We start from the raw sequence: 22,660 nt of genomic DNA on the forward strand, positions 1-22,660 counted from the left end.
GCTGGCAAACTGCAAGAATGTTGCTCATTCGCCCTGCTGATCCTTGCAAATAGTGGTCTGGTTTCTCCCTTAATCCATTGAGAAAAAGCTCCATTCCGCTGAAAAACTCTCCAATATACTCCACGAGGCAGGATGTAACTGACACATCCCCGTACCACCCTCCTCTTGAAAGTCCTCTTGAGTTAGTACACCTGTCTGAACTGACAGAAACAATGGGAGCTTGTGGACATTCTGGTCTTGGTCAACAGTGACTCCTAACCACACTGTTATTCTTTCAAAATAAATTTTATTAGTGGCACATGGAATTTAAAGTTAAGCAATTTCTTTCCAGTGAGAAGGTAAGACCTGACAGACTAAAAAATTGTCACAGCAGAAATACCATTTCCAGTGTAAAGCGAGATGAATAGGAATAGTTTCCACCAAGGAAATGACTTTTTTTCATGATGCTGACCATGTTGTACACATGCCCCCTGCAGTCGGGGGGGCCCACAGCCCTGGACATCGGGAGGGTGCAGTAGATCACAGTGCATCCCCACGGGATGGGCGCGCTAGTTATAGTAGGGACGGAGAGATCATGAGCCCCCTTACTCGGCATGAGCACCAGGAGGGCCTGCAGTAGGCGGAAGCTGGTGGGAAAATGCTACGCCAGCAGACTCAGGTGGGAGCTCTGCAGTCTCCATTAGACCCTTCACCTCCAGACTGGGGACTATGGGTTATCAGAGGCTACTTCTAAAGTATCTGGAAACATGTCCACATCAGTAAGTCAGAGGAGATCTGAACCTTCTTAGAAAAATCAGCTTCTCCTCTCATGGGTTCTTTTCCCTGACATTCTTCGGACTTAACGTGAACTCCACAAGAGAGAGCCCCGGGAGGTGTTGGTCTGGGTCCCCCCACCTTTCGAGCCTGCCCCTTTTGTCTCTGCTGCAGGTCTCCTGATCCCAGATGGCACTCCCTGCACCGAAGTGGCTGTTGTCCTGTTCAGATCGTCATTTCTTCTTTCTAATCTAAGACACTGGGGACGACTCATAAGAAAGACTCAGGACCTGGTCATCTGCACTGGTCTTATTTTGACCTTAATAGCGTTTCTCTCGGCACTTCAGATCCTCCCCTCAACCAAACACTCAGATACTCATTGATCAAGGCGACAAAACGAGTGACAGACTGCAGAATTTTCCATTTCTAGATCTAATTGATTAAGCCAAGTCTCCACACCAGGAAACTGGACTTTCCCTCCAAGCTAGCATCTAGAACACAATCTTCAGGGTCCTAGGGCAGGTCAGTGATACTGGTCTCGTCGAGATCGATTCCAGAGTGCAGCTTGCCATCCTTGGCGGCTGCCCAGGGCATGGAGGTGGAGGTCCACTTCACTGCCCAGTCTCCTGCTTTGCTGACCAAGATGACGCCGCCTAAACCCTTCAGCTTTGACTTCATATAACCCAATGACATGTTGGCTGCCTCTTCCAATGTCTTTCCTGAAAACGAGGAAAGGTTGAGAAAAAACACATATTATAATGAAACGAATATGATGGGAAAATCAGTTGCAGTATGAACAACCCAAGTGAGTTAACAAAGACTTTGGGCAAATGATTTCTATGAACGCTTCAGAGAAGGATCCTCACCATAAAAGGCCCTCTTTGCACGAGATGATGCCTCGCATCAGCCTGAGCAGAGCTGCTTTCTCTCCCACACCCAGGCTCAAAGTCTCTCTACTGCCCCCGAGATGTCCAACATGGACAATAGCCTAAGTGCACTTCTTTCCAGATCCTAACAGGAGGTGGGAAGAAGTCAAAGGAGCGTTAACCTGAAAAGAACATCTGAAGCAAATGAGAAAGGGTTTCATATACTTTACAGCCTATTTATAAAGAGCTTCCATTCACTTGTCTTCAGACAGTATGAACTTGTTCTGTGTACCTTGTTCTACGTGGAAGAGAGTCAGTCTGGCCAGATTCACCTTCAGGATGCTCTCCCCATGCCCCGTTGTTGAAATGGCGCCAACGTCGTTGTCAGCATAACCTCCAGATCCTGCTCAAAAAAGGTGGACTGGTTCTGACTGAGCAGCAACGGTGAAGAAATGCAAACATGTATCAAGTCTAATGCTACATAAATGTTAAATCCCAAAGAGTGCCAAAGTGTGAACAAAGGTCAGCAGCTGTGACCTTGAGATGCAGAGGTGGAGTAGTGCGTGCCAGGTGATGACCCTGAAATCAGTGGTGGTTGGGGCGGGGGGGCTTGGCCGAGCTCTCACGGAGCAGCTCCTCCAGGACCGCTCCTCCTTTGCGAAGCCCATGTAGCCAGTCCCAGCCCCGCCACTGACCCACGCCCGGGAGCCAGAGGACCTACTTCAGTGTCAACACAAATGTTTCCACTTGTAGCAGCACCGCGTCGCTTTCGTGCCACTCAAATCTAGTAGCTGCCAACCTATATTCTCAGCTTTTTCTGTTTGTTAATTTGGGCCCATGCCTGGGAAGAGGCTTTGTGTATGTAACTCTTCGGGGCTAAGTCTGCAGATCCTGAAGCTGGGACTAGAGAGAAGAAAGAGACCCTTGGGGGCTCGCTGGGGGCCCCCTGAGCCTCCCCAAGTCATCACGGGAGCCACCTGCCTCGGAAAAGCCTCGCGCCTGCTGCTTACAGGCGCCCTCTCTAGGTGGTGCCACCCCCCCCCCCCCGCGCCCCCCAGGCTCCCGGAGCGGCCGGAAGAGGCGGGGAGTGAAGAGGAGAGGGCAACAGGTGCATGGCAGCGGAAGGGGCGGGGCAGCAGCCAGCCATGGGGCCTACCTATGCACGGGGTGTCCCCAACGCGGCCGACCATTTTATTAACGATGCCGCCCGTCGAGGTTGCATAGGCTACGTTTCCTTTGCAGTCCAAGGCAACGGCACCCACGGTTCCCAAGTCTCTGCCAAGAATAAAGAGAAAAGTGACAGACTGAGACGAGAGACACTGTCACAAGTAACATCGTAGCTGAACAGCACTTAAATCCCCGCGTTAGATGCTAATGGCAAATGGGACACGCTTCCATTCTAACACTCACGCCTCACATTAGCTTTTTATTCTGCAGGTCAGACAGATTGCCAGACATTCCTTTAGACCTCAGCTTTAAGAGCACATCCCATCCCAGTACCACTGTCCTCTAGCTGTGGGACTTAAAGTTTTCTTCTCTGTGCCTCATTCTCCCCACCTATAAAACGGGGGTAAAAATGATTGAGTGCATTTCAAACGTTGTGTGCATACAAATCCCTTGGATCCCCGGGCCCACCCCAGAGATCCTGAGTTGGTGGGTACAGGGTGGGACCCAAGACCCTGCATTTCTCACAACCTCCCAGGTGATGCCAATGCTGCCTGTCACACCCCACTTTGCCTGTTTCCCAGGGCTTTCTGTAAAGATGAAATAAGCTATTGTTTTCCCTAACATATATTTTCAAGTAAAAGAACTGGAAGAAATTGTACAGCAGCTATAATAACCACCACCCAGATTCTATGATGAACTATATTTGAGGCACATGGTAAGTGCCGGGCACAGCAGTGAACGGACAAAGTCCCTTCTGTGCAGCTTGCATTTGGGGGCAGAGGGCAACAGGGCGATAAAAATTTGTTTTACGGAACAACAGTAAAAATGGTGACTCCAGCAGCAGGGAGAGGGCTTTATACGGGGCCTCGCTGAAGGTGAGGGCAGCCCGCACAGTTTGCTGGGAAGCTGGAACGTGGTTGTGAAGCTCATGGAATTTGGAGGTCACTGTGGTTGCAGAGAATAAAGCAAGGGAGAGAGGGTGGGGGGTCAGGGGACGGCCAGCAGCCAGACCATGGAGGCTCTGACGGGTGGGGGTGCTGTACACCCTGGTGACCCAGGACAGTCCTGATTTATCCCCATGTAACAGTTCCCCTTTCACTCTCAAAGTCAAGTTCTGATTTGAACACTAAATCATATGGTCCTCTGACGTATAGGTCCTGAGTGAGATGGGAAGACACTGCAGAACCTGAGCCAAGATGTGTCACTAGATGAGTTGTTTTAAAAATATCATTCTTACCCTACACCCATCCACCAGGATGGCTAAAATGAAGATGACTCGGTATTCCTTTGGAAAACCATCTGGCAGAATCTACCAACGCTGACTTGGCAGTCACACTCCTACATTTCTGCATTCTTCCAACAGGAATGCAGAGCTACGTTCACCAAAAAACATATACCAAAATGTTCACAGCAGGACTGTTTGTAATAACAGAAAACAAAGTGACATAAATGTCCACCAAAGGCAGAGTAGGTGGACTGAGATACAGTCATGGAACAGAATCGTCTATTGCCGTGAAAATGAGCTACTGCGGTATGCGGCACATGGACGGATCTCAGAAATATAATGAGGGAAGAAGGCACCAAATAAAGCACATACTATGTTTCCACTTAAATAAAGTTCGAAAACTGGCAATAGTCGTCTACAGTGTTAGAAGCCAGGTAAGTGGTTGCCTTTACGGCAGGGCTGGGAATGGAAGGGAGCATGGTGGGGAGCATCGGGCGATGAGCGATTTCCCCACCTGGGGGCTGGCTATATGGGTCCACTCTGTGAAAATTCATCAGAGGCAACATAAGACTTGTGCACTCCTGTATGTATGCCATACGTGTACAAAAAGTTTCTCTTAGAATAATCATTCTGGCAAATGTGTGTTGACCGAGGGAGACAAGAGTAGAACTAGAGACTGGTCAGGAGGCTTGAAGAGTCGCTGGCCTCCGTTAGGGTGCTCCTGGGACAAAAAAAAGTGGCCTCGGCTTGGGACATTCTGAAAGCAGAGCTGACAGACTGTAGGGGAGCTGGGTATGAGAGAGATTATGGGCGGCTCTAAGGCTTTGGTTTCCAGAATGGAAAAGGTACAGGAACCATTCATTGAAATGTAGACTATTAGAATAGGTTTTTTTTTTTTTAAGATTTTATTTATTTATTTCAGAGAGAGAGACAGCGTGAGAGGGAACACAAGCAGGGGAGTGGGAGAGGGAGAAGCAGGCTTCTGGACAAGCAGGGAGCCTGATGTGGGGCTCGATCCCAGGACCCTGAGATCATGACCTGCACCAAAGGCAGACGCTTAACGACTGAGCCACCCAGGAATAGGTTTTTTGTTGTTTTTTGGTTTTGTTGGTGGGTGTGGAGCAAGGCTGGTGGGGAAATCCGGGGTTCCGTTTTGGACACAAGCTTGAGGTACCTGTTGGGCATCACATGGAGAGAGCAAATTGCAGCTAGAAATGGGCCGGCATTCAGGGGGGCTAGAAAGAGAAATTTGGCATCCTGTTTGGCAGAAAACCCTATCTTCCAGCATTCACAAAAATCAACTCCAGAGGGGTGCCTGGGTGGCTCAGTCGTTAGGCGTCTGTCTTCGGCTCAGGTCATGATCCCAGGGTCCTGGGATCGAGCCCCGCATGGGGCTCCCTGCTCCGCAGGAAGCCTGCTTCTCCCTCTCCCACTCCCCCTGCTTGTGTTCTCTCTCTCACTGTGTCTGTCTCCATCAAATAAATAAATAAAATCTTAAAAAAAAAAAAATCAACTCCAGAGAGTTCAAGGCCTGAATATAAAACATAAAACAAAATTCTTCAGGAAAATCTAGGTGACTACAGATGTCTCGGGGGGGGGGGGGAGCACCTTCTACGTTTCTAGTCCTACAAGCTATACAAGAGAGGTAGACTGAGTATTTGATTATAAAAAAGTAAAAACCTGTGTATGGCAAAAATACCATAAGCAAAGTAAAAGCAAGACTAAAAACAACAGATTTGGGATTTTTTTTTAAACAGAGCAGACAGCCTTAAGACTGAGAAGAAGGGACATAACAATGAAAGAGCAAAAATGATCATAGGACAAAAATAGGCAAATTCATAGAAACAAATGGCCCACCAACAAACGCCAAATGCTCAAACTTGTTGACAGCCAGGGAATACAACTTAGAGTGACAGCCTTTCCCTCCTCACGTCAGATGAGGGCAGGCACTCCCAGGCTCTGCTGGGGGCAGGCCCACCCCCAACACTCGTAAGGCGTGGAGGCAAGCTGCAAATATAAATGGCGGCCCATACGCCATCTATTTACTTTTGAGAAGCTGTAGATACGTTCTTTTCTCTTAGAGTGATGAATATGTCTTTAAATAAATATTGTAAAGCCACGGTTTTTACATGCCCGAAAGTGGACAAACTACCAATGACAACTTAATTATTATTGTGCCCATCTGGGTCCTTTGTGGATCAGCTATTGATGGCTGGAAACAAACACACACACACCCACACCCACCCACCCACCCACCCACCTTATAAATTATTAAGTGTTTACTCCACAAGGTTGATTTTCCTGCTTTCATCTCAGGAAGCAGTATGCTCTTTTAATCGTAGGTCCATACAACATGTGTTCTCTTGACAAACTGCCACATAAGACAGATCTTTTTGAGTCCGTGTAGTTCTTAGCAGGTTTTTTATTAATTTTAATTTGGAGAAGCTTCCCTCTGCTGAGGCAGCAGCAACTGGAATGTTCAACAGATTTCTTAAGGCAATCCTTAGATTTGGAAAGAACTCTTGATTTGAACATTACCACACTCAGATGCTACCAGCACCGCGGGATACATTTTTGTAACGGAAGACACTATTACATACTTTAACTTGATCCTACAAGTCACGATCGCTCCCTGTAGCCATTTATACCATCTCTTCGGCAGCACCCAGATCCAGCAGAGTATCTTCAGCTCTTTCACATTTCACGGCTGGCGTATTACAAAGAAGACTGAAAGTAGCGGTTGTGTTGTTTGATTTTCTGCAAGTCTCTCTTCAAATGGCACTATGCTCTGATATATGACAGACAGACAGCCTCTACGGGAGCTGATCTGGGGATTATTTGTACATGAATCTTCTCCTTCAAGTTAGGCAAGAATTTTTGTTGCCTTCTTTCAGGTTCCTTTTATTTTACTGGAATTTTCTTTTCTTTCTTCCTTCCTTCTTTTCTTTCTTTGAGAGAGAGAGTGCGAGAGAGCGCAAGCGGAGGGGAGGGACAGAGGGAGAGGGAGAATGCCAGTAGGCTCCACACCCAGTGTGGAACCCCACGTGGGGCTCAAATCTCATGGCCCTGAAATGCTATTCTTCTTGCACATTTCACATGCAGTATGATTTTGTTTCTCTAAACTTAATATATTTTCAATCCTTTTAAAAGTGAAATAGCCAAAAATATATTTTTAAAGCTTTTACTAAGCTTATCAATAGAAATTAACAATTCACACTAAGGGACTGTAGGTAGCATCAATTCAAAATTAATTTCACTGTCAAAGTCCATAATTCACTCTTTGAGAATCTTCTGTGGTTTCATGGAATTCTTTATCTAAATTCAATGTAATTACTTTAATAGCACTGAGTTGGTCATTCCCACCATCTGTCTGAGATTTGCTCTAAGGTCAGACAGGAGTTTGAACACGCTGTTCCATTTGGGGCCTATCTAGAGAATCCCCCATTGGACCCTCTACTGCCACACAGCGGGGGCACAGCTCCTAGAAACAGATTCAAACTGTGTCAAATGGAATACTTTTGGACTCTTGGCCAAACTTCATGCTTATGTATCTTCTATTTACCAACCACGTTCACTCCATTATCACAGGCTTGCCTTTGACAGTCTTTTATTTTATTTTTTATTTTTTTTTAAAGATTTTATTTATTTATTTGAGACAGAGAGAATGAGAGAGACAGAGAGCTCACGAGAGGGGGGAGGGTCAGAGGGAGAAGCAGGCTCCCTGCCGAGCAGGGAGCCCGATGCGGGACTCGATCCAGGGACTCTAGGATCATGACCTGAGCCGAAGGCAGCCGCTTAACCAACTGAGCCACCCAGGCACCCTATTTTATTTTTTTTAGCTTTATTTGAGAGAAAGAGAAAGTGTGCGTGTGCAAGCAGGGTAGGGGGAGGGGCAGAGAGAGAGTCTCAAGCAGATTCTGCACTGAGCATGGAGCCTGACAAGGGGCTTGATCTCACAGCCCTGAGATCATGACCTGAGTCAAAATCAAGAGTTGGTCGCTTAACTGACTGAGCTACCCAGGTGCCTCATTGCCTTCGACAGTCTTTTAAATTCATGCCTAAGATGAAAAGTTGTCCCCACTTCTCTAAATTCAAAACACTTACTTCAAAAAGCAGGTGAGTCAGACTTTATTTTTCTTCTCAGGGTAGTACAGCCATACATATAATAAATGTTAGTTGCTTGACATGTCTTCTGACCATGGTACCTTCTAGTTGAACTGAATATTTTGTTAAAAACATTTTATGTATTTGATTTCATCTCTTGCTTATTACCCACTAAATTAATCTGTCTAAATTCTCTATGCTAGATAGTGATTATTAGTTTCATTATTTTTGTCTTAATTACATGTATTATTGAATTTTGAAATAATTTTTATTAAGCCTAGAAATGTCCCACTGTGTTTTGTAAACACGGTGCTGATGATGGAGTGCCATGAAAAGCCTCATTAGGCCTGGCTAAATACCGGACACACTGTATTATTCTTTCAAGAACATTACATCCCTGTTTCATATCATCTTTTTCTTTTTCCGCTGTTATCAACTGCCTGTTCCCCCAATCCTACCGACTGCACGTGTCCTTTTGGTGTGTGATTCTTCATGATGAGCAATTAACTCTTCCTGTAGTAAAGAACGGGAAATCGCGGGGATTTCATTGGAACTGTTCAAATTGAGGTTGTGGCAAGAATAATATTCTTACTAATTTTCACTGTTCTGACAGGTAATTAAATCTTCATTGGACCAAGAATTTGGAATGTCCTGCTTGTGAACGTTAGGTGGATCTTCCTGGAAGAAGACTGCTTACTTTACTGTTTTGTTTTCTAAAATGTGCGTAGGCTATGTCCTGGAAGATTATTTTCCTTCTTTTTTCCTCTCAGCTTTCTGTTTTCTTTTGTGAGCTCCACTTTTGTATTCTTTTTCTATCAAAATCTTGACTTAACATGCATTTTCAATAATCTAGGGATTAAAAAGATGTAATCGTCTTGAAAGTGCACAAAATTAGGATATATTTTCATAAAAAAATGAAGAGCAAATATAACTGAATAAATATAAATGAGTTACAGATATAACTTTAAAAAGTTGTGTTTTCCTAAAATATACCAAATTATCTATTAATATTAAAGTCAAAACATGAATTATAATTAGTGAATATAACATCTTAAAATAAAATTCCTTAAAAGCTAAAAATTTTAACATATCTTAACAAACAAAACCAATCCTAACTAACATTCAGTGTCCATTTAGTTGCCAACATAAAGAGCTGGTTCTTCACGCAGGTTCTGTCTAGACCCACACTGTCCAGTAGGGCGGACATGAGCTACCTGCACCACTGGCCACAGGAAGCGTGGGCAACCCCCCTGGGAGGGTGGTGGAGGTATGCTACAAGCATAGCATATGGGTCAGAGTTTGAAGATTTAGTGTGAAACAAGAATGTAAAATATCTCAAGTAATTTCTTATATTGATTACCTGCTGAAGTGATAAAATTTTAGATGTACTGGGTGAAATATATTAATTTCACATGTGTGTGTGTATATATGTGTGTGTGTATATATATATATATATGTATATATATTTTTTTTTTTGAGAGAGAGAGAGACAGTGTGTGAGTGGGGGTGGGGAGGGGCAGAGGGAGAGAATCTCAAGCGGACTCTGCACTGAGCATGGAGCCTGACGTGGGCCTCGATCTCATGAGCATGAGATCATGACCTGAGCCAAAATCAAGAGTCAGACGCTTAACTGACTGAGCCACCCAGGCACCCCTACCTGTCTCTTTTTACATTTTTAATGTGGCTACTAGAAAATTTTAAATCCATATGCAGCTCTTGTCTTTCTGTTGGACAGTGCTGGTCTAGACCTACATATATACACTTTTAAGAGTAATGGGCATCAGTCCTCATGTGCAAGTCTTGCAGATATTGTACTAATCCATGAATCCCGCCAGAACCACAGCACAGAACATGTAAGGAGGCAAGAAAATGGATACCTGGCACTACTGGGAAACAACTACTTTGTTACGTAAGAATTCATTTGACAAGTAATTAATTTGTCTTTGTCTCTTACCTAAGTCCTTCTGCTGTTCAATTCTTCCCCCCACTCCGAAGCAGTGTCCATTTCCGATATCAGCAGTAGCACAATCCACAAATCTTTAGATTTAGGTGGCCTTCGCTTCCAAGACATAGAGCAAGAGATGCAGAGAAGCATTTCCCTGGGGGCTGAATGGTGTTAATCACAAGAGTGGATGATGAGGGTTATGGGTCCTACTATGCCACTGCTGAGTGACAGAGGTGCCCCAGGTGTCTGTAATAAGCCAACTGTTTTGTGTGTTTGTGATATGGGGGGTCCTCTGAAGTGCAGGACCCAGGACGGAGCCCCTCTCGCTTATATCTAAGGGTAATACTGGCTGGTCGAGATCTGTGCTGTTCCAGAATTTTTGGAAAGCGATGTGACAACATCTGTTAAAAGACCCAAGAACCATCGATAAAGCAGCCCCATTCTGGTGACTCTAGCCTACAGGTACAATAGCACACTTGGTAAGGTTATCAGAAGTACCAGTACATGGCCAATTTTGTGAAACAGATTCTTAAGCTGGGGACACATCAGAATTACCTGGGCAACTTTTTCCTGATACACCTGCCTGGCCTCTTCACCTCAGATCTATTAAATTAGATTAAATTATTAAATTAAATCTATTAAATTAGATTCTTTAAGAAGAGGACCAGACAATAGTTTGAAAAAGCTCCCTAGGTGATATTAAAGTATACTGCTGGTTAAAAATGACAAATCTTAAAGAGTATGCAGAGTTAATAGATTATATTCCAATATAATATATTATTATTATATTATATTCCAATATAATATATTATATATTATATTATATATATATATATATTCCAATATAATATATAATATAATAGATTATATTCCAATTATATATAATAGATTATATTCCAATAAACTCCCAGGCCATATCTAAATTCTATTTTTCAAATTTTGCTTTGAATAAGGGGGCTTTTCTTTGGGATTTTGAACTCTGTAACACAGAAAATCGTAATTCAGAACAAATGATTAATTCAAACTTATAAGAACTGTTCTGATTCCTCTGTACTAGGACAGCAGGCTCAAGTAACTTCAGAGGGTTCACTAGGTCACAGACAACCTGTTTTGTCTGCTTTTAAGATAACAAACTGATCAAGAGACATCTGACAGTTAATCCACTAACACAAGGCACTCTATGATTGGAGAAGGAACTCTTGGCCAAATCTGAGTTGTTATTATAGGAGTAATAAATGAGGCTAAATGTAAGAATCAAAAGAGCAGTTTTTCCATGATGTAGTGTCAATTATTTTGTACAAAAATGGAAACTACCAAGTGATTCTTGACTTATTTAAGAAATGTAGGTAATCAGATATTTGTCACACTTCCACGCCTGAGTAAGTCCCCAAACTGCGAGGCACAGAAGACACTTACTGTTGACAGTCTAACTTCAGAGCACCTTTCTCATGCTTCTCTTTTTCCAGACGTTTTATGTTTCTTTCTGTCACCAGCTGCTCTTTAGGAATCGTGGGGACCCCCATGACTGCTGCAAATTTCGCTGCACCTTGATCAGTCAGAAAGCAGTGAGCTGTCTTGAGCCAGAAAGAAACAGAAACATGGTTAGTTTTTTGAAATAGTTAAAAAATCTTTTTAACTGTTCTGTGTGGATATAATTACCTCTCTCTGGGTATAGAGCCTCAAAAATGCAGATTCCACTGGCTTGCTTTTCCTCGAATGTTGAACAAAGCCTGGCACTCTGAGATCTTGTATTTTCAAAAAACCCCCAAAGTGATGGAATATTACTAGAAAGGTACTTATGTATGATCTTATGTTTGTTTATTTATTTATTTTAAAGATTTTATTTATTTATTTGACAGAGAGAGACACAGCAAGAGCAGGAACACAAACAGGAGGAGTGGGAGAGAGAGAAGGAGGCCTCCTGCAGAGCAGGGAGCCCGATGTGGGACTCGATCCCAGGACCCTGGGATCATGACCTGAGCCGAAGGCAGACGCCCAATGACTGAGCCACCCAGGCGCCCTGATCTTAAGTTTAGAGAACATAATTCATCTTTATTTTACACATACTATTAAACAGTTGGTCTGTTCAATTTGTATCTGTTATGTCATCCATGTTGAGAGAAGACTGAAGAAAATACAAGAAGACAAGATGAAAACAAAGTAATCACTGGACAAGGGATTACTAGTCAAATTCCACTGTCAACAGAGTCAGAGTCTCGGCTTATTTGAGAAATTTAAGTAGCATTGCTTCTGTTCTTTTATAGGGTTTTAGGAGAACAGTGCTCACAAGTATTTCCCTACAGTTAGACCACTTTTAGTTGCTAGAGTACAGTGGTAACAATTTCTTACAAAAAGGATGCTTTTGTCACATACCTTTTCCATAACAAGCCGTGCAAGTTTAATGGGATTTGCTATACAGCGGACTGCAGACACAGCTCCTGCAGACAGGTCTTTTCCATTCATGATACTGGCATCCATTTCAACATCACCATTTACATTCAAGACAGATCCACAACCTAAAGCCAAAGAGAAGTTGAAAAGCAAGAATTAAGAACTTCGAGATGGCTCCCAAGTTTCCTCTAAGCTGCCGACTTTAATTCATCCTCTACTCCACTGCCAGAGAAACATGTTTGGAAACCCACATCTGGCTTGGCATCCCATGACCTACAAAATAAAAAGTATGAAACACTTCCCGATCTGGCTTCTGATCTCCTTTACCAGCTGTATCCTCCCCGCCTCCTCCCTGGTTGCATTTTACTGAAATATTAGGTTTCCATGAAAGTACGATAAGTTCCCATTGCTCTGTCCCCTTGTGCATGCTGCCCTCTTTACCACCACCACCCTTCCTCCAACTTCTTTTGCCTAGCTAATGCCTGTAAGGCTAGCTATGCTTCACCTCTTTGGGCCTGTTTCCTCATCTGTAAAATGGGATAAGAACAAAGCTTGAGAATATTTAAAGGATTATAAAACTGTCCAGTATCTAACAAGGTAAAATTCACAATGTTTGGTATCCAATAAGAAACTTCCAGGCACACAAAGAAACAAGAAAATATGACCCATAACAAGGAGGGAAAAAACCTTACTCAATAGTAACAGATCATAAATGACAGAATTAGTAGACAAGGATGTTAATAAAACAGCTGTTATAACTATATTCTATATGTACCAGAACATGGAGGAAAACATAAAAAGGACCCAAACAGAACTTCTAGAGATGGAAAAAAAAAAGTCTTAAGTGGAAAACATACAGAAAATAAAACAAGGTTAGACAGTGCAGCAGAAAAGATTAATGAACATGAAGATGTAGCAATAGAAACTATCCAAAATGAAAAATAAAAAAGGATAAAAAACCCAAAAGTAAAAGAGATCATTGAGCTCAGGGACAATTTCAAGCAACCCAATCTATGTGTAATTGGAATCTCTAAAAGGAGAGGTGAGACAAGAGGGACAACAAAATATTTAAGGAAAAATGGATAATAAATTTTCACATTTGATTAAAACTACAAATTTACAGATCTGAGAAGCTCAATAAACTCCAAGCAAAAGAAACATGAAGAAAATTACATGCAAGGACATCATGATCAAACAGCTTGGTGCTAATGAGACAGAAAATCTTAAAAGTAGCCAGAGAGACATGCATTAGGAAGAGAGGAAACAATGAGAATATGTTTCTTGTCAGAAATGATACAATCCAGAAGACAGTGGAGCAATGTCTTTAAAGCCCTGAAGTTAAAAACAACAACAACAAAACACACACACAAAAACAGCCTGTCAAGTCGGAGGTCAATATACAGTGAAAGTATCTTTCAAACACTGAAAACAAAGCCTTTTTCAGATACACAAGAGCTGAACGAAATCACCAATAGCAGATGCGAAATACAAGAAATGTTAAAGGAAGTCTCTCAGGAAGAATGAAAAGGACAGTGGACCGCAGTCATAAGCCACACGAAGGAAAAGCACTGGAAATGGCTAGTATATGGATAAGCAGAAATACCTTTTCCCTTTATTTTAACAATATCTTTAAAATATAACCATTTAGGGGAGACTGGCTGGTTCAGTTGGTTAAAAGTCCAACTCTTGATTTTGGCTCAGGTCATGATCTCAGGGTCGTGAGCTCAAACCCCACGTAGGGCTCCATACTCAGGAGGGTCTGCTTGAGATTCTTTCCCTTTCCCTCTCCCTTTGCCCCTCCCCCTGCTCTCTCTCTCATATAAATAAATCTTAAAAAAAAAAAAAGATTCTCTCTCTCCCTCTCCCTTTGCCCCTCTCCTCACACTCAATCTCTCTCTCTCTCAAAAAAAAAAAAATATGTATGTATATGTGTGTATGTATATACATATATAACTGTTTAAGGGAAAAATAGTAACAATGTATTGGGTAATTTATAACATACACAGAAGTAAAATACATGACAGCAATAGCACAAAGGCTAGGAAAGGGGAAACAAGTATACCATTACAAGGTTCTGAGGTTATTCATGGAGTACAATATTACTTAAAGGTAAACTGTGGCAAGTGAGAGATATATACTATAAACTCTAAAATAACCCTTAAAAAGAAGTAGTCTAGGTACTAGGCCAACAAAAGAGGTAAGAAGGAATCATAAACAACACTCAATTATCCCAAAAGATGACAGAAAAAGAGGAAAAAAGAAACAATGAATGGATTGGACAAATAGAAGACAAATAGCAAGATGACAGACTTATAGCTGACCATATCAATAATCACATTAAATGTAAATGGCGTCAACACCCCAATAAAAAGCAGAGATGGTCAGATTGTATAAAAAGGTAAGATACAACTATGTGCTACCTAAAAGAAATCCACTTTAAATATAAAGATACAAACAGGTTAAAAATAAAAGAATGGAAAAGTTATACCATGCTAAAATGAATTAAATGAAAGCAGGAGCAGCTATATTAACATCGGGCAAAGTAGACTTCAGAACAAGGAACGTTAAATAATAATGACATTACATAATGATAAAGGGGTCAGTTCACACAGAAGACAGCAATCTATGTACCTAACAACAATTTCTAAATATATGAAGCAAAACTGATAGAAGTCAAAGGAGAAATAGAGAAATTCACAAATAAAATTAAAGATTTCAACACTCTCTCATTAATCAGTAGAAATAGACAGAAAATGAAGGTATAGAAGATCTGAACAACATTATCTACTAACTTGACCTTATTGAGATTTATTTTTTTTTAAGTTTTATTTATTTGACAGAGAGAGACATAGTGAAAGAGGGAACACAAGCAGAGGGAGTGGGAGAGGGAGAAGCAGGCTTCCCGTCGAGCAGGGAGCCTGATGCGGGGCTCGATCCCAGGACTGTGGGATCATGACCTGAGCTGAAGGCAGACGCTTAACGACTGAGCCACCCAGGCGCCCCAACCTTATTGAGATTTATAGAACTTTCCATACAACAATAGCAGAGTACATATTCTTTTTAAATACAAATTGGATATTTACCAAGAGAGACCATATTCTGGGCCAAAACCCAAACCTTACAAAGTTCAAAAGAATGTAAATCACACAGTATATCCTTCGATTGTAACAGAATTAAAATAAAAGTCAGAGAGATATTTGGCAAATCCATACATATTTGGAAATTATCGCACTTCTAAATAACCCATGGTTCAATGAGGAAGTCACAAATGAAATTATAACATGTTTTGAACAGAATGAAAATGAGAAGACAACATGTGAAAACTTGTAGGATGCAATCAAAGCAGGGCTTAGAGGAAAATTTAAAGTACTAAATGCGTGTATTAGGAAAGACAGGTCTCAAATTAATGATCTAAAAATAATAGTAAATTATTCCTAAAGTAAGTTGAAGAAAGGAAATAATACAGATATATCAATGAAATTCAGAAGAGAAAAACAGTAAAAGAAAAAACAATAAAAAAATCCACAAAACCCTCCTAAAACCAAAAGTTACTGTTCTTTGAAAACACACACACACAAAACCCCCCCCCCAAAATTCCCCCCAAACCAAACTTGATAAACTCTAGCTAGACAACCAAGAAAAAAAGACAGAAATTCAAATATCAAGAATGAAAGATGGGACCGCTCTACAGACCTTATAGACATTAAAAAAATTAAATAAAGTATATTATAAATAACTCTTAAACCAATAAATTCAACATTTTTTTTTTTTTTAAAGATTTATCTTAGGGGCGCCTGGGTGGCTCAGTCGGTTAAGTGGCTGCCTTTGGCTCAGGTTCATGATCTCAGGGTCCTGGGACTGAGCCCCACGTCAGGCTCCCTGCTGTGTGGGGAGTCTGCTTCTCCCTCTCCCTCTGCTGCTCCCCCTGCTTGTGCTTGCTCTCTTGTGCACACTCTCAAATCAATAAATAAAATCTTAAAAAAAAGATTTATTTTATTTAGAGAGAGATCTCACGTGCGTGAGAGAGCACAAGCAAGGGGAGAGCAGCAGAGGGAGAGGAAGAGAAACACAAGCAGATTCTGTGGTGAGCATGGAGCCCGAAGAAGGGCTTGATCTCAGGACCCTGAGATCAGACCTGAGCCAAAACCAAGAGTCAGATGCTCAACCAACTGTACCACCCAGGTGCCACTATAAATTCAACATATTTTTTTAAAAAAGATTTAATTAATTAATTAATTAATAGGTCAGAAGCACAAGTAACAACCTGGATTTACAGTTGGCATCTGAAGTGGAGGGTAGTCTCGTGGGACTGAGCCCTTCACCTGTGGCGTCTTTTTTTTTTAAGATTTTATTTATTTATTTGAGAGAGAGAAAAAGAGAGAGAGCGCACACACGCATAAGCAGAGGGAGGGGTAGAGGGAGAAGGAGACTCCCTGCCGAGCAGGAACCTTGATGCGGGACTTGGTCCCTGGACCCTGGGATCATGACCTGAGCTGAAGGCAGATGCTTAAGCGACTGAGCCACCCAGGCGCCCTCACCTGTGGAATCTGATGATACCTCCATGTAGACAGTGTCAGAAATGAGCTAAATTGTAGCTAAATGATGCTAAATTCCTACACCAGCTGGTGTAGGAAAAGTGCTTGGTGTGGGAAAATCTACACAGGCACTGGAACTGGGTTCAGAATCTTCAGACAAAGGCAATCCAGTGGAACAAAGATCAGTCTTTACAACAAACAGGGCTCAAACAACTGGACATCCATATGCAAAAAAACCCAAATCTAGACACAGACCATACACCCTTCATAGAATTAACTCAAAATGGATCACACACCTAAATGTAAAACGCAAAACTATAAAACTCCTAGAAGATAACATAGGAGAAAATCCAGATGACCTTGGGATTGGCTTTTTAGATACCACACCAAAGGCATGCTGCATGAAAGAAAAAATTGTTATGCTGGACGTCATTAAAACAAAAAATTTCTGCCATATGAAAGACACTGTCAAGAGAATGAGAAGATAAGCCACAGACTGGGAAAATGTATTCATTAAAAGACACATCTGATAGGGGACTGCTATTCAAAATATACAAAGAACTCTTAAAACTCAACAATAAGAAAACAAACAATCTGATTAAAAAATGAGACAAAGAAAGAAAAAACAACAACAACAACAAAAAAATGAGACAAAGACCCGAACAGACATCTTACCAAAGAAGACCTACAGATGGCAAGTATGAAAAAGATAAATTGTATTTTTATATCCGCAACAAAGGTTCGTAACTCTAATCGTAATAAGTAACATTTACAATAGCATCAAAAGACGTAAAATAATTAAGTATACATCTAGCAAAATATGTATAAGATAGTGCATGCTAAAAACTACAAAACACTCATGAGAGAAATCAAAGATTTAAACAAATGGAAGTATTGGATGGAAAGGCTCAGTACTGCTCAGATTTCAATTCACCAAACTGCTCTATAGAGTTAATACAGTCCTAATCAAAATTCTAGCAGGATTTTTTTTGGTAGAAATTGACAAGGTGATTCTCAAATTGGTGGGAAGGACAAAGGGGACTAAGACAGCCAAAACAGTTACACAAACATGCACACAAAGAGCTGCAAGACTCTTACTACCTGATTTTTTTTTTTTTTTAAGATTTTATTTATTTATTTGACAGAGAGAGACACAGTGAGAGAGGGAACACAGCAGGGGGAGTGGGAGAGGGAGAAGCAGGCTTCCTGCCGAGCAGGGAGCCCGATGCGGGGCTCGATCCCAGACGCTGGGATCATGACCTGAGCCGAAGGCAGACGCTTAACCGACTGAGCCACCAGATGCCCCAGCCTAGGCAGATAGTTCTTAAGCTGTGACACTAAAAGCACTAAAAAATTGGATTCCTACAAAATTAAGAACTTTTGTTCTTTGAAAGACACTGTTAAGAGAAAGAAAAGACAAGCTACAGACCAAAAGAAAATATTTGCAAATCACATATCTGATAAAAGACCAACATCTAGAATATATGAAGAATTCTTAAAACTCAGTAATAATAATAAAAAACACAATACAGAAATTGACAAAATACTTGAAAAGATATTAAAATAAACATTTGCTGCTAGGGAAAAGCAAATTAACACTAGAATGAGATCCCACCACACACCTGTTAGAATGGCTAAAATACAAAATACCGACAACACCAAGTGCTGGTGAGGATATGGAGTGACTAGAACCTTCATACACTGCTGGTGGGAAGGGAAAGTGGGAGTCACTGTGGAAAACAGTTTGGCAATTTCAAGTAAAGTTAAATATATGCTTGCCCTATGACCAGCAATCCCACACCGTGGTATTCACCCAAGAGAAAGAAAAACTTATGTTCACACAAAAACCTGTATGCAATTGTTAACAGTGATTTGTAATGGCCCCAAATTGGCCATGTCCTTTGGTTGGTAAATGACCAAGACGTATTATATTCATACAATGGAATGCTACTTAACAGTAGAAATGGACGGACTATTAATAGTTGTGTCGACATGGACGGCCCTCCAATGCATTACGGTAAATGAAGAATCCAGACTCGAAAAGCTACAGATTGTGTGATTCTACTCTTCTCCCTCAATGTGCTGCAGAGCAGACGCCTGGCACAGTAGAAGCGAGTCACTTAGAAGTGAGTCACTCGGGTGCCTGGGTGGTTCAGTTGGTTGGGCGACTGCCTTTGGCTCAGGTCATGATCCCAGGATCCTGGGATCGAGTGCTGCATTGGGCTCCCTGCTCTGCGGCGAGCCTGCTTCTCCCTCTCCCACTCCCCCTGCTTGTGTTCCCTCTCTGGCTGTGTCTCTCTCTGTCAAATAAATGAATAAAATCTTTAAAAAAAAAAAAAAAAAAAAGAAGTGAGTCACTCTACCAGGCTCTGGTATAGAGCAAAGACGAGAACTAGCCACTCCAGTTCTGAATCCATACTCCCCAGTTCAGGCAGATGACTGATCCCAGTAGCTTAGAGAGGGTGGGGGACCAGAAGACCTGTTCCAAATCAAGGTCCTTTGTGAATAAGAGGGTGTTTGTCAGCCAGAGGATCAAAACTGCTAGTGGCGTGTAATTGAACAAGTCTCCCACTGAAACAGCAGGCCATTCCTTCTGCTGGCAAGGGGGAGCGTCTGCTAACTTCTGGCTCAACCAACAGCCATAACAATGCACTTAGGCCTCATCCTATGGTCAGCCTGACTTATGAAATTTTGCATAAGTGTTAAAGAGTGCTTAGCAGAAGCAAGGGGCTGGAACAAATACTCAGTATTTCATGACTAATTGGTTCAGATTTCCTGAAACTCTTTTCTCTGACAGATGTTAGGTGGGTGGTATCATCCCAAGAAGTATTTTAATCCCCAGATTCTCGGTTCTCTATTTTAAAATCAGTGAGCATAAGAATTATACCTAACTCATAATGCAGATTAAATGAGTTAATCATGCAAATTTCTCAGACCATTGCTTGATACATAGGAGATAATCAGAGTAGTTACAATGATAATTACTCTAAAAAGGGATCAATTGAGAGGAGGAAGCCAAACACAAAAGAATACACTCCGCATGATTTCATTTATATGGAATTCTGGAGAACGCAAATTAATCTATAACGACAGAAGAAGAGCAGTGGATACCTGGTAGTGAGGATGAGGGTGGATTAAAATGCAAAGCGGCATGAAGGAACTTCTGGGTATGATGGAAATGTTTTAATTTTGTTTTTTTAAAAAGGATTTTATTTATTTATTTGACAGAGAGAGAGAGAGCACAGGTGGGGGAGGGGCAGGCAGAGGAAGAGGGAGAAGCAGAAGCATTGGCTCCCCGCTGAGCTGGGAGCCCCATGTGGGGCTCCATCCCAGCACCCTGGGATCATGACCTGAGCTGAAGGCAGACAACTGGCTGAGCCACCCAGGCGCCCGATGGAAATGTTTTAAATCTTGTGGTGTGGTTACACAGGTGTGTATATTTTTCAAAACTTAAAATTGGGTGCACTTTATAGTATATAGTCTACCCGCACAAAAAGATGTAATAAAGCCTCTCGGTATGTGAATTCTCGGAAGCAAGTTCAAGAAAAAAAGGTGAACTGATGGATTTAAAAATTCTTACAGTAACCCGGTCAACAGGTAAAAAGAGAAAAATTAAATCTTTTTAACATATTAAATTTTACTGAAAAGCTTACCAGATTCATTGGCACTTTAGATTCTGTTTGTGTAGGGGGATAAGCTTAACTTGATTTGGCATCAGTTACTAATTGCACTGCAAATATACCTGCGTTGAACTCAGGATGATCTTCCAGGAATGCCACAGCAACTTCCACAGCGTCAACTGCACTCCCTCCATCCGTCAGGATTTTGTAACCTGCCTCAGCAGCTTTGATGATGCCCTGGTGCACCTGCTCTTTCCGGTCCTTAGAGATACTGCTGGCTCCGCCACCATGGACCACGATGACGGGATTCATATCGACGGATCCTAAGTATCAGGAAGATGAAACTGTCACTTCGAACAGGCCCAAGAAGACCACCCTGGGCATAATCTCCTGGGGGAGATTCCACTGGAGACTAGGTCCAGTTTCTACCCCAGGAGGGAGGCAAGGTTTAGAGCCTCAAGAAATTTCCTGAGACCTAGGGGATGGGGGCGGAGGGCAGAGACAGCTTCGTTTGAACTTTGCACAAAATGCCCAGAGTGCCCCCTGGCCTCGCACATTCCTGGTTTCTCTCCCACCCCCACCTCAGGCATCTTTGGGCCTTCGGGTGGGGCTTCGGGGCCCAGTGCCCGTGCCCCCTCCCCACCGGCTGCCATCTGGCCTCAGTTTTCCAGAGAACCACAGTCTTTGCTGGGAAGGGGTGGGGACTGCCTTCAGGGCCCGAGCTCGAGCCCTACTCCTGGGCTCTTTCTGGTCTTGGGTTTCCCCTGGGATGGTCCCTTTTCCAAGCCTGTAAGTCCTGGATATCTGAAGGCAGGTACCACATTGACTAGGCATCCAGGATTCCTGGTATTGGTCCGGGGACTGGACCATGTAGGGATAGTCCGGGACACTGGTAGAGCCTCTGGGAAGGAAATCAGGCTGCTGGGGGCCATCCAGCTTCAAAGCAAAATGACTAAATCCTCTAAAGCCAGATCTCAGTAGCATCTCAGAAGCCATTCTGGGGCTGTCAGAGTTTAGGGATGGGAGACAGCTGGGAATCATGAACGCCAGACAGGCCCCAAGGAAAAAGGGTATGAGGGTCTGAGGGTAACCACAATTCCAACCTCCTCATCCACTACTGCAGTGGGAGGAAACGCTGGCCTCAGGATAATTCCTGGTGGGCTAAGACAGGCCCTATCCAACAGGCCCAGAGGGCTGCAGACCGAGGGGCAGGTGCTCTGGTGTGAACTGCGCATGCACTTGCCAGCGACACCCAGCATCTAGGCTCCTTGGGATCGTCCCGTCCAGGCCGTGTAGGGACAGACTGGGCCACAGACACGGACTTCGGGGGTCACCCCGCGCTGCAGAGGTCCAGGTCCCCCTCCCTGCCCCCCAAAAAGAGATGCGCCACATCTCACTGGAATCCCTCTGCCCTGACATTCTTGGGCAGTGCCAGTTCGTCGGCGCCCCCCGCCCCCGTCCCCCACCACCGGGCAGGGCGCTTTCCCGGTCTCCGGCAGCTGCTCCGGCGGCGCCGTCGACTTACCGAGGACGCCGCGGGAGGCAGACGCCGGGGCTTCAGGCTGGGCCGAGCCGCCCGGCCGGCCTCCGAACCTGCGCGGTGCAGCGCCGGGGCGAGCCTGTCCCGGGAACCGCTGGGCTCGCAACCGCTCCGCGGACAACGGCTTCGCGCTTGCGCACGAGGGCGGGGCTGGCGCGCAGCTCAGTTACCGTAAAGCCCCGACCCGGGGCCGCCGCGCAGCATCTCTCGCCTTTGCGGGCGTCTCCGCTCCGGCTCGACCCCAGCAGGCTGGCTCCCGGCACGGGGACAATGCTGGCCCTCCACTCACCCGAGCTTCCTGGTGAAAGGGGGAACCTCCACTTCCTCCTTATGAGGCTGGGGGCGGGGTGTTGGTGTTGGTGGCGAAATACGTGATGTGCCAAGGTTTTGTAACTGACAGTTGAAAAGCAATGCAGTGGGCACTGATACCCTTCCTCTGCTCGAAATGTTTCTCAGTCTTGTTATTCGTTTAAATTCAGATCGCTTCCTTCTAATCGTCTCTCTCCTTAACCTT

At 43.3% G+C, this 22,660-nt stretch overlaps 1 protein-coding gene across 1 annotated transcript; it reads right to left on the minus strand.

Annotated features, from left to right (window-relative positions):
* Positions 1-280: 280 nt before the first annotated feature.
* On the minus strand, positions 281-22,291 carry ASRGL1 (asparaginase and isoaspartyl peptidase 1). The gene is made up of 7 exons (XM_045893522.3): positions 22,132-22,291; positions 20,729-20,929; positions 12,434-12,576; positions 11,477-11,634; positions 2,776-2,894; positions 1,912-2,022; positions 281-1,472 (listed from the first exon to the last, which is right to left on the minus strand). The coding sequence occupies exons 2-7, from the start codon at positions 20,916-20,918 to the stop codon at positions 1,267-1,269; spliced, it is 927 nt and encodes a 308-aa protein (XP_045749478.1). The 5' UTR covers positions 20,919-20,929; positions 22,132-22,291; the 3' UTR covers positions 281-1,266.
* Between the last annotated feature and the right edge of the window lie 369 nt (positions 22,292-22,660).

This window comes from Mirounga angustirostris, unplaced genomic scaffold (assembly GCF_029215605.1).
Source record: "Mirounga angustirostris isolate CCGP_5_RB_7025 unplaced genomic scaffold, mMirAng1.0.hap1 SCAF_13, whole genome shotgun sequence".
Taxonomy (NCBI): domain Eukaryota; kingdom Metazoa; phylum Chordata; class Mammalia; order Carnivora; family Phocidae; genus Mirounga; species Mirounga angustirostris.

Bases quoted from the DNA above. Each gene is read 5' to 3' on its own strand.
- ASRGL1 (XM_045893522.3), bottom strand. From the start codon at position 20,918: ATGAATCCCGTCATCGTGGTCCATGGTGGCGGAGCCAGCAGTATCTCT. The intron at 2,895-11,476 runs GTAAGTGTCTTC...TATTCTTGGCAG, and splicing joins CTGAAGTTAGACTGTCAACA to AGACTTGGGAACCGTGGGTG. The intron at 1,473-1,911 runs GTACACAGAACA...CCTCGTTTTCAG, and splicing joins TCTCTTCCACGTAGAACAAG to GAAAGACATTGGAAGAGGCA.